This window comes from Carcharodon carcharias, chromosome 2 (assembly GCF_017639515.1).
Source record: "Carcharodon carcharias isolate sCarCar2 chromosome 2, sCarCar2.pri, whole genome shotgun sequence".
Lineage (NCBI taxonomy): Eukaryota > Metazoa > Chordata > Chondrichthyes > Lamniformes > Lamnidae > Carcharodon > Carcharodon carcharias.
The window spans coordinates 161,802,696-161,820,230 of record NC_054468.1 but is presented as its reverse complement, the minus strand read 5'-3'; the positions used below and the strand labels follow the sequence as shown (position 1 = coordinate 161,820,230).

Sequence of the window (17,535 nt, the reverse complement as noted above, 5' to 3'; positions counted from 1 at the left end):
CTGCTTCTATCACTGCTTGTTTGTCGCTACAACCACACCAACCCCCTCCACCTCTCTGTCTCTCTATCTCTCCGCCCCCCACACACACACCTTAAACCAGCTTATATTTCAGCTCTTTCCTGGACTCGAACTCAAGTTCTGTCGAAGGGTCATGAGGACTCGAAACGTCAACTCTTTTCTTCTCCGCCGATGCTGCCAGACCTGCTGAGTTTTTCCAGGTAATTCTGTTTTTGTTTTTGTTAATATAAATAACCTTGTTATTGCATTTTCTTTCCGGTATAATTACATGAAAAAATTTTGCAGGATCTTGGCTTCCAGGAAATAGACAAATAAACACAAAATAATAAAAACTTTTACCTAAACAGAGTGTATTTGAGTGTAATGTTGGTTCAATATTATATACAAGCTTTTGTTTATAGTATAAAGCAATAATCACTATAATATAGCACTCAATTCAATCTTTGCTAAATAAATGTTGATTATTATATTAGCTTTGCACTCAAATTCATAAGCAAAATTCATTTGTCACACCAGCAATGCAAATAAAAACACAGGTAATGCAAGTACAATGGAATGATGTCAAACATGAAACAATTACATAAAAGATGAAAATTCCTTGAATAAGGACAAAGGCCTGATTCTTTGGAACAGCATATAATCATTAACATGTGCAATAGACATTTTTAAAACAAATTCATATTACATAATTTTCTATGTAATAAACAAATGCATAGTCTTTAGAAGTCATCCATGTAACAAAATATGCAGTAGGCAGGTCTTTCCCTATGGCCACAAGCAACATTCTGAAAGTGTCTCAGTCTTGGCTGTTTTTATTTTCCCCTGGATTTATCCTACACAAGAAGTGCAACACTTTATGACAGCATCCCTAAAAGATGACAGAAAAGAATTAGGAAATGAAGACAGAACTTGCATTTACACGATGCCTTTCACACCTCAGGATGTCTCATAGTGTTTAATGGCCAAATACATACATTTGTAATACAATCATTATGTAATGAAAGAAAAGGTTGCAGTACAAGGATCGTGATATATGAACAATAAATGCACTGATACTCAGTTTAAAAAAAAACAAAACTGGGCTATATAATTAGGTTTTTGTGGGGTCCTCTAGATTCAGAACCAAGTTCCATAATCATTCTGCACATATTAGGATTGTGATGGTATTTATTAACGTCTCTTAAAAAAGGATGAAAGGAAATATACATATAACTACATCAATGGAGCTGCTAAAACCTTTCATGAACTGCTCCATAACAGTAAACCAGGTTCCTTGATAATGAACGAATTACTTACTTGTCTTTCCATTAATACCTTGGAAATTTTTTATTTAAATAGCAAGTGCTAAATGTGGAGGATCAGGAAGCAGAAGCTGAATCACTCAGAATGAATGCCTCCCCAATTATGTTAAGATCAGCTAATAATGTGGCTATTTAATCCCAGAGGTGAAAGTGCAATGAGGTAACTTGATCTTGTACTCATATCCCTTCCCTTTAATAAATGCAATTTTTGTGTGATATTAATGCGTCCACTACCCTGAGTGTATTAAATCACCTATAGCCATTTAAGCTATAAGGAAACAGGCTAGTACAGGTCTGATTTACTAGAGCTAGCTGATTCCCTTGGCTGGAGAGTCTAGAATTAAGGGTCATAGTCTCAGGATATGGGGTCACCTGTTTAGGACTCAGATGAGGAGAAATGTCTTCAGTCAGGAGGTTTGTGAATCATTGGAATTCTACACACTAGAGAGCTGTGGGCGTTCAGTTGTTAAGTATATTCAAGATTGAGATCACTAGATTTTTGAGCACCAAGAAATCAAGGAATATGGGAAATAGGGAGAAAAGTGGAGCTGATGTAGAAATTCAGCCACAATCTTACTGAATACCCTAGCTGGCTCAAGGAACTATACATCTATTTCTTCTCCTATTTCTTATGCTGTTAAAATTGAATCAAGTAACTGCTGAAAATATAAAGACACACTCTCAGGGGACTGTTCGCAGATGCATACTTATATGTCCAACTTAAAAACTGAAATTTTTCAGTCTCACCTTGCAAAGGGAATATATGACAGACTGTACCTGAAAAGGAAATTGGAAAGAGAAAGTCAGAAATCTCACCAAGGTCTGAATAAAATCAAAATATGAATTGTCTCAAAGTAGGAAAGGGACCTGCCTTTTGAATCATCAAGAAATTGTTCTAATCAGTGTTTTGAATTGAACATATAATACACAATACTTCAAAGCTTACTGTAGCCAAACCAATTCACTTAAGATAAAACAAAATCACCACTGCCGTATAAAGACAAACAAAAATCACCACTGCAGTATAAAATCACTATGCCTCATTAGAACTTAATGGTTCAGAGAAATTCCATTAATTTAGATTGTAAAGGAAATGCACCATTGTAACTGTGGTATGTTTTGTTTAGGAGTCATTTATATTAACCCATTGAATAAATGTGCACCTCTACATTTGTAATAACAGATTGTGGTTATAGAGTCATAGAGGTCTACAGCACAGAAAAAGGTCCTTCGGCTCATCGAGTCTGTGCCAGTCAAACAAGTACCTAACTATTCTAATCCCATTTTACAGCACTAGGTCCATAGCCTTGTATGCCATGGCATCACAAGTGCACATTCAAATACTTCTTAAATGTTATGAGGATTTCTGCTTCTACCACTCTTTCAGGCAGTGGGTTCCAGAATCCCACCACCCTCTGGGTGAAAAATTTCTTCCTCACATCCCCTCTAAACCTCCTGTCCCTTAGCTTAAATCTTTGCCCCCCGTCCCTCCACCAAGGGGAAAAGTTCCTTCCTGTCTACCCTATCTATGCTCCTCATAATTTTATACACCTCAATCATGTCCCCCTCAATCTCCTCTGCTCCGGGAAAAATAACCCCAGTCTATCCAATCTCGCCTCATAACTAAAAGTCTCCAGCCCAGGCAACATCCTGGTTATTTCCTCTGAACTCTCTCTAGAGCAATCACATCCTTCCTATAATACGGATTCCAGAACTGCACGCAATACTCTAGCTGTGGTTTAACCGGTGTTTTATACAGTTCCAGCATAATCTCCCTGCTCTTATATTTTATGTCTTGTCTAATAAAGGCAAGTATCCAATATGCCTTCTTAACCAGTTTATCTACTCTGTCCCGCTACCTTAAGGGACCGCTGGACATGCACACCAAGCTTCCTCTGATCCTCGGTGCTTCCTAGGGTCCTACCATTCATTGTATATTCCTGTGCCTTGTTTGTCGTGCCCAAGTGCATCACCTCACACTTATCTGGATTAAATTCTATTTGCCTCTGACCAGCCCGTCTATATCCTCCTGTAATCTAAGGCTATCCTCCTCCATTTACCACTCCACCAATTAGAAGTAGCTAACTAGAACAAATGTCTAATAAACTTGATGCTGATGTTTGTTAGGAGCACTAAGTCAACTGGCACGTTTAAGGTAATTACACTCTCTGCAAAAGGGTTCTGCGGGTAAAACAACAACAAACATTTAAATAGCACCTTAAACATAGTAAAACATTGCAAGGCACTTCAAATGAGGCAAATAGTGCATGAACATTATAGCACTGTTAAATTTTTGGATCAATTCAAAGTGTAAAGGTGAGGCTGTAGCAACCCTTATATTTCTATTAACAGTGCAAAGATTTGGCTTAAATGCCACCAATTTGTGGTGCAGATCCAGTAATAATGTTCTTGTGGAGAATAGTAATCATGCCTATCAACTTCATGGCTCAAGGTGATACTCATTAGTGAGTTAACTATGGCAGCTTACCTCTGTGAAATTGGTTGCACTTTCATCCCACCCTCTGGTTATTCTGATATATCACTGGGGATTGTAACCTTCTATGATTACAAATTTCCTGTTGCCTCTTTTACCTTTTAGCAGTCATTAATCTAGTGTGCTTCCAAGCACTGGTTCATAGCAGATGGCAGTTACTATTTTGGTACGTTTATTATTTAGATTGCTTTGGTCATCTCCCTTTAAGCTGCAATACCCTCCCTTACCAATAATACTCATTCACCTAGGTTCACCTGCCTATTTTTCTTCCTATTCTTAGCTCATTTTTATCCTCCAAATTTTCCCCACTTTGCCACTAGGCATGTACAATTCCCACAATACTGAATACTCTGCAGTATCTCATTCATGCAGCCATTCTTTTATGAACCATAATGTGCTGCTGAAACCCTCATCCGTGTCATTGTTACCTCCAGACATAACTTTGCCAATACTCTCCTGACCGAATCTCCCATGTTCCACAAACATGAGCGCATTCAAACTCTGCTGTCCATATCCTAATCCGCACCAAGTTTTGCTCACCCACCACTGCTGTGCTCACTGACCTGCATTGGCTGCTGGTTCATCAACATCTTAATTTTAAAATTCTCAACCATTTTTTCAAAACCCTCCATGACGTCACTGGTCTCTATCTCTACAACTTGCTCCAGCCCTACAATTTCTAAGATCTCTGTGCTTTCCCAATTCTGGCATCTTGTGCACCCTCAATTTTAGTGGATCTGCATCACCTTCAGCTACCTTGACCCTAAGCTTTGTAATTCCTTCCTTAAACCTCCCCATTTCTTTACCTTTCTTCCCTCCTTCAAAACCAACCTCAAAAACCTTCCATTCTTCAGTCCTAATATCTACTTGTGTGGCTTGGTATCAAATTCTGTTTGATAATGCTCCTGTGAAGTGCTTTGAGATGTTTTACTACAATAAAGGCACTATGTAAATGCAAGTTGTTATCGTTGTTTCTACTATCACTTAGGCTAAAATAGATACTTCAATATTTGGTGAAATAAAGGTACTATTAAAAACTGCAAATAAAACATAATCAAAATTTAGCTTACCATAAAAGTTGTGAATTTTAAAAATTATAGTGAGTAGGTGATTATGTTTAACAGTTATTCTATAAATGATACTATTTGCTTGTTTCATTACGGTTCAATAGTTTGCTTTGACAGTTAAAGTATAAAATAGGGCTGAGTGCGTTATTCTGCAGCTTTGTGAAGAGAAGGATGCCATGGAGGCAGAAGTCATCTGATGAAACATTCTTCACTCGTTTTTTTGACCAGGTTTTGCATGTTAAGTAGAAACAATATCTAGGATATAAAGACTTCATCACACCTAAGTGACAAATCTACACCAAAATAACTATTAAGTAAAATGATTTATAAATGGTTATGGCCACTTTCCATTCGTATAAGTTGAACGGTGGAACAGAAAGCCACCTTTATTCTAAAGGCATGCATTTGGATGGATGTAGCTTTCTGTATCTGAATATACTGCAAACGATTTTACAGATTTAACAGTTACTATAATCAAGTAATAACTGAGATAATATTGGGAGTACATTTGTTTTAATTCATTTTGTTTATGTGCTGAACAATGAGTCTTACCAAGTTGTTGCCATGAACTGCAATATACAGAAGATAAGGGCGAGTCCTTTTTTCTGCCACTGAAACAAAAAAGCAATTTGATTTTCCTGTCTTTTTCAGCAGGTTAAAATGCTTAACACATAGGGTAATTAGCTGACAGCCATAACAGAAAACTACACAAACCATTTTATTGGCCACTGCAGTTGTACTAAAAACTGTTGAATAAAAATCACAAGTACAACTTGCATGGCCAGAATCTTCGGGTCCGCATGTGGGGATGGGCCCCGCTCGCCGACGTGTAAAATGACGCGCGGTTACGCTGGGTGTGCGTCCCGACGTCACCGCACGTCATTCCAATTTTCAGTTCAGTGGACGGGCACTGCAGTTGGCTGCGCGCTTGCCGGACTGTCAAAGGCCTGTTAAGGACATTTAAATATAAATTAAAATACTTAACAGAGCTGCCCATTCAATCTTAAGGTTGGTGGGCAGGCGAAGAGCCCAGGCGGCCTTCGCATTTATCATGAAACCTCATCCACGGGCGGGATGAAGTTTCATGAAGCGTTCATAAATTGAATTAAAGTTTTTATTGAAGTTCATTGAGATGTCCCAGCTCACATGACACTGTCACAAGAGGGGACGTGTCTTAAAAAAAATGTTTTTCTTTATTTAAATTATTGATAATGAAACTAATCTCCCTGAGGCAGCTCTGTGCCTAGGTGTGCATCACGCTGGGCGGACCTTAATTGGTCTGCCCACATAAAATGGCGGTGCACAGCCAATCGCGGGTGGTGATCGGCTGTGCGCCCGCTCAGCCCCCTGGCAGGGAGAAAACTCTCCCCCATGTTGCAGGATTATAGAACAGATAAAAATGGAAGACCAGGCAGAAAATGTGATCTAAAATGTAAACCAGGCTAGAAGATAACGATACCTGTTACTACTGTGACGACACATGCTACACATGAATGTCAAGCCGATACACCATGCACTACATAAATATTATTCCAACCCACACATTCCAGTAGCATCATATAATTTTTCTAATTCCTAACATTACAGTTAGACTAATTTTATTAGGCAATTTCTGATTTTACCTATTCAGATATGAGATCATTTTTAAAATTAGAGATATGGCACCATAATGGGGAGTCCAAAAAAGGGGCACAACTTTAAAATTAGAGCTAGACCATTAAGAAGTGACATGGAAATTTGGAACTCTCTCCCCCCAAAAAGTTGTTGAAACCAGGTCAATTCAAAATATTAAAACTGAGATTGATTGCTTTTGTTAGGCAAAGGTTACAGCATCAAGATGGGGAGATGGAGTTAAGATATAGATAAGCCATGATCAAGTTGAATGGTCGTACGCACTCGAGAGGCTGAATGGCCTACTGTTGTTCCTGCATACTTAATCTTTTGAATGCAATATTTTATCTATAGTGCAGCTGGTGCCACAAAAGAGAAGGTACCATCTTATAATGTTTCAAAGAAACCTAGGTGGTCAATGTACTTAACAGCAGTAACAAATTTGGAAGCAAGTTACAAACATGCATCTTAACTCTTTCTGGGGTTCAGTTCCATGTACATATCAGTGCTCATTGAAGTGATTATTCTTCACATGAGAACTTGAAGAACATTGGCAATCACCTTGCACACTTCCAAGCAAATAACACAAGACGGGTGATCAGGAGAAGCTATCCTGACTGATTTCTCTTTCCCCACTTCCCCCAAGCTTTATGTTACCTCAGCATAAACCAAAGGTTGAATCAGGGAGAGATCTTTTGACCTGTACAGCTTAGTATGACAGAAGTTTATGGATTTACATACTAGGCAATTGGGGGACCTCCATAAAATTTTCTTCTTAATGTTAATTACATTTTATACCAGAGCAAAAAAAGGGGACACCATATATGGCACCTACCCAAAAGACTGCACATAAAGTTAAGATGAAGCATAGCTATAGAATAAAAGAGAAAAATGTTATTTTAAAAAAAACTACTACAGTACACATGCAAGTAATTCCAGTAACTCATACTCAAACAAGCCACTGCTACAGCTACTTGGAATGCTCACTTTGGATGAACTACTTTGCAACCATTCAATTTGCAAGAATTTGCCTGCCTGAAGGCTGTATGAACAAACATTTTCTCCTCTTATAATACATTCTTTTATTAGTTTATTCACACTAATTACCTGTGGACATTAATAGAAAAAAAGGAGATAACCTCTTTCCATTTCATGATTAATTTTGAACTACATCAGCAGCCTAGAGAAGGAAATAGTAAGAAAGGAGAAACAAACCAATTTTATTCTTGAAGTGACACTGTATACCATAATAGAATTTGTTTGTCACCCACATATTGTAACTGCTGTATAATATGAAGGCAGAAAGATGGTGTATAACTTATTAGAAAATAAATTCTGATACTACCATCCAAAGTAATCCAACAATAGTTTGTTGCAGTAATCGTATTTCCCTTTAGAAGTGTGGTATGCACCTGGTGGAAGTTAACTTCCACTACAAGTTCGACAAACATATAAAGAATCTTGCACAATAATTGATCAGAAAAGTGTTTCTTCTATAGTCGACAAAAGATCATGTTTGTAGCTTGTGTTTAATAACTCTTGAACAGGTAACAAGTTAATTCAGAACAAACCATCTCCTCGTGGATGATGCAGTAAATAGCTTCAGCATCAACGGTCAATCTGATGTACATCCTGGAAAAGGGATCATGAGCAAAATTTTTCTGGCTTGTTGATGGTGATTTCTGGTCACCAGATATACCAATATCTATAGACCAGTGAGTGGAAATCTAACACCATTTAACATTCCAGGCAGTTTATTGGTAGTTTGGAGGTAAAAATTCAAAGAGAGATCTGATCAAAATAGCAAAGAGCAGGAGCTCTCAAACAAAACAAAGGAATACATTGCCCAGGGAAGCACTTCAAAGTAGAATGGGAGAAGTGCCAGTTTGTTCATAATTTTTTTTTTTTAAAAAGGACTGAATCTTTATTATTTTCTCTATGATAAACTTGGCTGACTCCTATGATATGAGGATGACAATGTAATGTAAAGTGCACCACTCAAAGTGAATGCAACAGTCTCTCTTTTAGTGGTCATCAGTTATGTAGCCAAAATGCCAAATTATTTTTCAAACAGAAAATTAGCTGAAGTAGAGAGATATTAAGAATCTACAATATTACACAAATATAAAAATTAACCAAAAATCACTTTGCCTTCAATTAATGTGGAACGTGTGTTTAAATCTTAGCATTAATGGTGTACATTTCAGTGCCAATTCAACACACATCAGTTTATTTTCTCATGTCCATTGTTCCTTAATGGATTTCCTCTCTATTTTCAAATGTTTTGAATTAACGTCTTATCCATTCGAATGACATTCAAAATAGTAGCTCTGAAAGGATAATCTATTAAGTGGCATGGGGTTATCACTGTCAAATCATATTAAAAATAACTTGAGAAATTAGGTATAAAGATAAAGGCCCTTATTGTAAGCTAGAGTTAAGGTGGACAAGTTGAAAGACAACAAGGTACATTCGGATGCAGTGTTTATGTAACACTTGGGGATGGCATGAATATATGGTCAGAAGATCACCTCGGAGTAAAATACAATATCAAAGTTGTGAACAGTCTGGTTCAGCCTCAGTTGTTGTTTTTCCTACCAAAATGTAAAACTTCACACTTCTCTGCATTAAATTTCCTCTGCCATGTGTCCACACGTTCCACCAGCCTATGTCCTCTAAAAGTCTATTATTAACTTCCTCACAATCCATAATACCTACAGGTTTTGTGTTCTCTGCAAGTCCAAGCCGTCAATATATATCAAGAAAGTCAGTGGCCCTAGTATTGATCGCTGGGGAACCCCACTGTTTACCCTCCTCCGGTCTAAAAAGCACAACTATCTACTTGCTGTCATTCAGCTAACTTCCTATCCGTGTTGCCACCGTCCCTTTTATTCCCTGAGCTTCAATTTTGCTGGCAAGCCTACTTTGTGGCACTTTATCAAATGTGTTTTAGATGTCCATGAACAACAAATCAACCACATTACCCTCATCAACCCTCTCTGTTACTTCATCAAAAAGCTCAATGAATTTAATTAAACACAATTTGTCTTTAACAAATTAATGCTGGATTAATTAATCCACACTTGTCTAAATGACTGTTAATTTTGCCCCAGTTTATCATTCCTAAAAGCTTTTCCACTACCAAGATAAACTAACTAGCTTGTATTTGCTGAGTTTATCCTTACACCCGTTTTTGATCAAGGGGGTAACATTTGCAATTCTCCAGTCCTCTGGCACCACACCCGTGTCTAAAGAGGATTGGAAGATTATGGCCAGTGGCTCCTAAATTTCCACCCTCACTTCCCTTAGCATTCTCAGATCCCATCTAGTCCTGGCAACTTATCAAATTTAAGTACAGCCAAGCTTTTCAATGCCTTCTTTTTATCAACTGTTCATCGATCCAGTATCTCGCCTTGGCTTTGGCAACATCATCTTCTTTGGTAGAGACAGATGTGAAGTCCTCATTCAGTCGCTCAGCCATGCCCTCTGCCTCCATACATAGATCCCCATTTTTGCCCCTGATCACCCTATCCATCTTTTTATTAGCCTTTTACTATTTAAATGCCCATAGAAGACTTTTGGATTCCCCTTCATGTTAGCTTCCAGTGTCTTCTTATTCTGCCTTTGCCTTTCATTTTCCTTTTCACTTACTTCTGAACTTTCTTTAGTTTACTTTGCTACAGTTTAGTGGGAACAAGAGGTGGTGACATGGGCAAGGTGAGCGTGGAGAAGGCATGAAGGGAGGCAGGAGAAACTAGAGAAAGATAGGAGTTCAGGGTAAAGGCATGAGGGAACCTTAGAGGAAGTTTGGTCTGGTGGGCTAAGGGAAGAGAGGGAAGCAAGAGGCGGAAGCTGAACGGATCTCCATCTTAGTGACAAAAAAGCCCATGAGCTCCTCATAGTTGATGTTGGAAGCAAGGGGGAATAAGGCTGCTGGTTTCCATAGCAGAAAGAAGCTAGGGGTTATCTCTGCATTACAGGAATAGTGAGCAGTTGGCCGGTAGGAGCTGGGCCAGTTAATGCTTTATGTTGCCCAGATAGATCTGGCTATGAATGGCAGTAGACCACCATATTCGTTCAAGTCTGTGACCCTTGGATTAAGGAATGTGGACTTGAACAAAAAATGCAGATGGTGCAACAAAAATCACTGTTGTAATGAATGTTAACTGAATCGTTCCAAGGCTAGTGTTGGGAAACATTCACCAATTTAAACAAAGAGACTGATTAAAAGATACCAAGAACAACACATGGCAAACTGTTGGAATGTGTCAATAATGAGTAACAGCGTGAATAACCCAAGAATTTCTCGGATGACATTTCAAAGTCAGAATTAATAACTGAAAATTCCAACAGGTTAATTATTAACCAATAAGAACACTTGGGGATTGATTAAACAGGAAGAAAGAAGAACATTTTGAATAATAGAAGTTGCTTTTAGGTCAAGAAGCTGCTTCCAACACAAGGAGCTATCTAGCATTGTATGTGGACGAACCCAGTCAAAGCACCACTCGGGAATATTTTGCTGCTTCTGACTTCAAGAATGTGCGTTTATGTAACAGAGTTGTCCTCAATGTTGCTCCTACTGCTCGAGGTAACTCTGCAGTACAAAGGGGACTGAGTATAAACACATCGTAAGTCTAAATGCTCCACTTCCTCTGGAAAAGAGGGAGAAAATAAAGGGGAAAGAAAGGAGTCTGGATTGAAATCTATGAACCTTTCATGATCCTTGCATTGTTTTGTGCTGGTCTGAACAAAGTCTTGAAGAACAAATTACATTTATACAGTACCTTTTATGTCCTCAGAATATTCCAAAGTGCATGTTACAAATTTGGTCTACTGTAGATATATTTATGGTTCAAGAGTGTAAGCTGCTTCTGTAAACAGTTAGACAATCTTACTTTTGAGAGCATTGCCCACAATGCCCTATGTATAGTAAAGAGAGACCTAAAGACAGAAACCCTATGATCAGAACTGGATATCGGTACCTTTTTCGCATGTATTTTGTCAATCTCTCCAATGATAGATCATGTTAACACTAGAAAAGGCAATATTTGGTTCAATTTAAAAGAAAAACTGTTTTCCTCCCCACAGCAAGATAAAATGTAGAGGAAAGCTTTGAGGGTGTGAACTCAGTACATTTCAATCTCCTGTAAGTTCACTGCATCATGTACTAATTCGTATACAGAAGATGGTCACTAAGCTGACCCAGAACTTGCAAGCAGTTCTGGGCCTATATTTTGTACCTTACTCAGATGGTGAATTATTCAGCTTGTATGGCAATGAGGAGCAAGGAATTGCCCAGTCATCTGGAACCAAGTATTTAAAGATCAGCTTTTAGGTAAGGAGTTTGTTTTTTTTGAAATATGAATTTTTCCTTTTCTACTACTTTTCAGGATGCCCTGATGAGCTGAGCAGGTTGCCCATGTAGGGGTAAAATTGTTATTCCAGTTGCCTCCCAAGGGCTGCAAGAAGGTACTTAACATATTTTTAGCCACAACAATAATCAACTAATTTTTTTCTAATGGGAAAGACTGTTGCCAATGATGGGTACGGTCCACTAAAGGGCAGAGCAGGCAGGGATCACAAATGACTGCTTAAAGTGTGATTTCCTTGAGGGACAAAATCCCAGGGAAATTGTCCTTTATCAGGAAGATTGCACGTAGAGGTTGAATTTTGTAGACAAACTGAAATCATAAACATGGATGTCCATTCTTGCATATTTGTTCAGAGGAGGAAAAATAGGAGTCTAAGTTACTGGACTGTCAAATTCACGTTGCTAGATTGACAATTCTACAACAAATAATCCTGTTTAAGTCGAATAATGGATGAAACAGATATTGAACACAGCAAACAATGTTCTACTGCAAGAAAAATAGGTGTACACAAACATTATAATTTGAAAGAAACCTTTCCAATCCATTAACAAAATAACATTTGAAGCCCCAATGGAGGATGAAAGCTGACACAGTGATCGAATTTTTCAGCAAGCTTAATACCCGTAGTTTAAAACAGGGAAGTACAAGTGCAGCATTATCAAAGCCAAGGAACGGCCGACATATTTCCAAAGATTACAAATAGTATTTTTGTTCATGGGGCTTGCAAGAAAGGAAGATCAAAAACAAAAAGACTAACACAAAGCAGGCTTGCACAATGACAACTTGGATCTTTGCGAGCTTCAAAAAGACTTGCACTTTTAAAATTATTCAGAATAATTACTGGAAAAATAACAACTTCAATTCCTTACAAGAGTGTCCTTTTAAGATAGAATACCTTGTATAGGCTTGCTGAGATTATTGAAAGAATACAAGCCGAATTTACAAACACTAGAACTGGTAAAAGCAAGAGTTTTGTGTTATAAAGTTCTAATTACCAACATAACAATAGTGGCAACCAAGCGGTTTGGGTCAACCATTTTCTTCAGTTGCTTCAATGGTCCCATGAGAAAGCAGGTGCTGGAATGAAGAGACAGACAGCAGATTATGTTTTCAGAAACTAAGTTTTGCAAACAAGAGTCTTTTGAGCAGAGGAAGAAAGAAAAAAAATCTACAGTTGTCAGGTAATAAATGCCCGATTATGAATAATCTCAACAAGAATCATTCCTTTGCTTAATTGTAAACAAAAGATTTCTTGATGTGCAGCTTTTCACACAATAGTATTTATATGAAAGTAAAACTTGTGTTCGTTAATGTAGATTTCACTTTGTCATCAATGTCAACATGTCTTGACTTTGCACTTAATACTAATTCAAAGTATTAATTGTATTAAAGAGCACTGAAAACAGTTACCCTACATGCTTTCTCCAATGTCTTCACTGGTATGTGATGGTTTGAAAACAAGTCACAGAATATTCAAGACAGAAATCAACAGATTTCTAGATATCAAAGATATCAAGGGATATGGGGATAGTGCAGGAGAATGGAGTTGAGGTAAAATATCAGCCATGATCTAGTAGAATGGCGGAGTGGGGTCAAGGGGCCGAATGGCCTACTCCTGCTTTGTTTCAACAACCTGACTGCATCTCCTACAAACTAAAATCTGCATATCTACTGCAGATCACAGCAAAGTTATCTTGGAGAACACAGGGTATGTCTGCCACTGAAAAGTGGCAAATGTCAACTTTAGAACACTTTACAGCATAAACAAAGAGAAAATGATTTACAATTAAAAGCAACACAGAAGCAAAATATAAGGAAAATACTGAACACCATAAAATTTGTATAAAATAAAGAATGGAAAGAGTCTAAATGTTGATTTAAGAATATTGCTTTCAGCTTTTAACAATTTCTTGGAATAAGCTGTTTTTTGAATGAATTAGATAAATTCATGATAAAACTCATGTTCCTTGCTAAAGAATAGAGTCTCAAAAAATACCTTTTGGGATGGATGAGACATTACCACAACAATTTACATTTATATAGGACCTTTAATGGCACTTCACAGAAATGTAAGCAAGCAAAACTGACAGTGAGCAAAGGAAGTAAAAAAAAAAGGACAGGTGACTAGAACTTGCAAGAAGTTGGTTTTAAGAAGAGTCTTAATGAGCTCAAGGGAGAGAATGCCAAAGCTTAGGCCAGTAGACCGCTGAAGGGATGGCCTCCAATGGTGATGTGAAGGTAGTGCTTGATGCACAAGAATTTAGGGTTGGAGCAACACACAGTTCTTAGACAGCTGTAGGGGTATGGCCAAGGGGGGATTTTAACATGAAGATAAGAATGTTAAATCGATATATTGGTGGACTGGGAGACAAATGTGGGTCAGTGAAGACAGGGGTGGACGACTGAGTGGGATTTGGTTCAGATTAAGATTTGGATGACCTCAAGTTTATGGAGGGTGTAAAGACTAGCAGGGAGAGCATTGAAATATCAAATCTGGAAAAAATATACGCATGAATGAAGGGTTCAGCCTTCAGATAAGCTGAACAGGGGTGAGGATGGGCAATATTAGGGAGGTGGAAGTAGGCATGCCAGAGGTGGTGTGAGAAAAGAAACCAGTGTAGTTTTTCTGGCTACGACTCCATAGCAAAAAATGGAATCAGGTGACGTCTATCTCAGCTGGGCAAGGGAGTACAGACGTTGGAAGAGAGTGGTCAATCCTGTCAATGACTGCAGAGGAGTCAAAAGGATGAGGATGGGTAGTGCATCACGGTCACAATCACAGGTGTTATTTGTGACCTAGGGCTGTTCCTGGGTTGTGGGCATAGGCAAAAGCCTAACAGGAGATGTTCAAAGATGGAGTCGTGGAAAAATTGGGCACAGATTTTGGAGGCAACAATATTTTCAATAGTTTTTACATGCAATATGCAAGCTTCAAATTTCCAGGGAGCTTGGTTGTTGCTGGCAGTCAAAACTATTTCCTTGAGGAAGTCAAGCAGATTTCCTGTGGATTTTCTTTTCTACATTTCAGCTATATTCTTAACACAGGATAACCTGGCAAAACTCTAAGTGGTTACTACCTTACCTACAGCGGTGGTGGAGGGCAACTTATTTTCTCATTTAGAATCAACAATCCAATAAGGATTGTAGATGGTGTGGCTCTGAGTTAACATTTCACACTTGAAGGACCAACCTCCATTCAAATCCATGGGTAAAATTTTCAGCTCGGCGGGTGGGCGTGTGCCCAACCTGAACAAGCATAAAATGATGACGTTGGGCATGTGCCTCGACATCATCGCGCACCTGTGCAATATTTCGGCTGGTGGGGGCACGCCAGAGTCGCAGCACGCCTGCCGACAATTAAAAGGCCTATTAAGGCCATTAATAAGTTAATTAAAAGAAATTTTTTGCTTCCCATCCAACCTTACAGTTGGCGGGCAGGCGAAAAGGCCAAGCAGCCTTTGCACTTTTTTTGGAAACTTCATCCATGGGCAGGATGAGGTTTCCAAAAGCAAGTAAAAATCAAATAAAAACTTCATTTTTCATTAATAACATGTCTCATGTGGCAGTCACATGAGGGGACATGCTTCATAACATTTATAAAATCTTTAATTTTTAAAAAAAATTAGTTCGTCCGCCTCAGGGAGATTATGTAACCTGCACTCATGTGCATGCACGAAGATCGCACTCGCTCGGCTCGCAATCCTCCCTCCGTCTGCACAGGGAGTGCTGAGCACTGCTGCTCATATTTCACGCTGGGCCAGCATGAAATTGCCTTCCGGGCTCGATCACAGGCAGTTGTTGGCTTCTCGCCCATCCCCTCCGAGCCCGCATGCCAAAGGCAAAATTCTGCCCCATGTTATGTAAACTATACAGACCCACACAAAATTCTTATTTTTGGCAACAACATTGAGATACTTTCCAGCTCCAAAATTCTACAATTATAAACAATAAACAAAGTTAGTACTAGTCTTTACTGGCTATTTGTGCAAAAATCAGCCACATGTTGCAACACCTACAATAAATAGGCTTCTTCAAGTTCAATTATCTACAGTAAAATGGTGGGAAATAAAATTTGCCTCAGTTTTTAAAGGAAACAAATTGCGTAACATTTTCACAATGTAGATTATTATCAGTCAACGTAACATTAAATGAGTCATTTTCCATGAGCTCCATGCTTCAGTGCCAATATTTATTGTCTCTCCTGTTTTTATGATGTAGATGTGAGTAATTGTTTTGTAACTAAGTACTTGGATTGATGAAAGCAAGTACGCAAAACTGCAACGTAAATTGAACTTTGGTTCACAGTTGCTATTTAGACAGAATCATTCATTTGTTTTTTATTCCACATAGGTATTTTACATGTCCACCTGTTCATTCAGTCTTTGTATTGCTGTGATATTCATATTGGATGATGCATAATATTTTTGCATGCTACACTGAAGAAATAATCCCCAAAATATTGCCATCATAATGCACAGCACAATACATAATTCCAAAGCAACACAGAAATCCTCAGGTGTCTTTTATACCTGACAATTAAGACCAATTTGCCTGGCTTTCAATATATTATAGTTACAGTATGTTGTAGTTTAGTGGCTTCAAAAATACAGACTCACATGCAAAACACAGTGAAATCCGATACTTGGGTAACTTTACCAAGTTACTTACGAAAGTAACATATTGCTTATTGACAGTTATGTCCTTGAAAAGAAGGAAAGTGATGGTCACTGCCAACTTGCATGTCAGCCATTAGTTTACAACTAAAGCTTCTTTTAAGAGATCCACCTCACTTGCAGCATTATATCTTTTAAGAAATTAAACCTTTGAGAATTTTAGATATTCAAATAATTAAAAAGGATATGTTTTAATCAATTTTGTTCTTCCTTCTAAACCCCTTAATCAATTCCCAGAAATTCTCACTCTACTTTAAGGTGAATGACGATTCCTCAACATGTAACACAAGATAAGGAAATGCCCCCCCGAAATAATGTCACTTTTTTCATTCTATATATCCTTATTTTAGGCACAATAAACATTCTTCCTACTTCCTTTTTCTCTATGCAGATTTGACATTCCTCACATATTTTCACGTATAGATTAATAGAACAAAAAATTGCAAATGCTGGAAATCTGAAATAAGATGCTGAAAATTCACAACAGCTCTGTCAGCCAGCATCTGAAAAGAGAAACAGGTCAACATTTCAGATGTAGACCTCGTGTCAGAGAATATTGTCTACCTATTTTATTACCATCTAAGTAGCACATATCACATTGATAAGATGCTCATAGTGTTGGGAGGTGGGATGGGAAGAAGGGAAGGCACCCTTTAAGATGATGTTTGGTGTAGATGTAGCACTGTGCACATAAATAAACTGGGAGGGCAGTTACTGTTTTGAGTCTCTGCATTGTGCAACTGCACATAGCGACAGGTGTCACAGAAAAGAAATAGGTGATCAATAGGAAAGTCAGCAAAATGAATGATGGGCAGGAAGTAAGTCATAATGACAGATGGTGAGCAGGTCATAAGGCTGTGAAGAGAACAATTCAGGGGCAGAATTTTCAGCCCCAAGAAGTGGGTGTGTATGGAAGCGCATGTGAAAACTCATCCTGATGGATGGCATACTATTTGCTAGCACCATCCTGTCCCTGGGCCATTTTCCTGGAGGTGG

At 38.3% G+C, this 17,535-nt stretch overlaps 1 protein-coding gene across 1 annotated transcript in view; it reads right to left on the bottom strand.

Annotated features, from left to right (window-relative positions):
- Positions 1-351: 351 nt before the first annotated feature.
- The window catches only part of sft2d1 (SFT2 domain containing 1), a 60,985-nt gene continuing 43,801 nt past the window's right edge, over positions 352-17,535 (bottom strand). The window contains exons 4-8 of the mRNA XM_041217207.1: positions 12,862-12,943; positions 7,327-7,362; positions 5,433-5,491; positions 2,067-2,096; positions 352-886 (exon numbers count right to left, since the gene is read on the bottom strand). Coding sequence (XP_041073141.1) covers positions 847-886; positions 2,067-2,096; positions 5,433-5,491; positions 7,327-7,362; positions 12,862-12,943 — 247 coding nt within the window. The 3' untranslated portion in view covers positions 352-846. The remainder of the gene's footprint in view (positions 887-2,066; positions 2,097-5,432; positions 5,492-7,326; positions 7,363-12,861; positions 12,944-17,535) is intronic.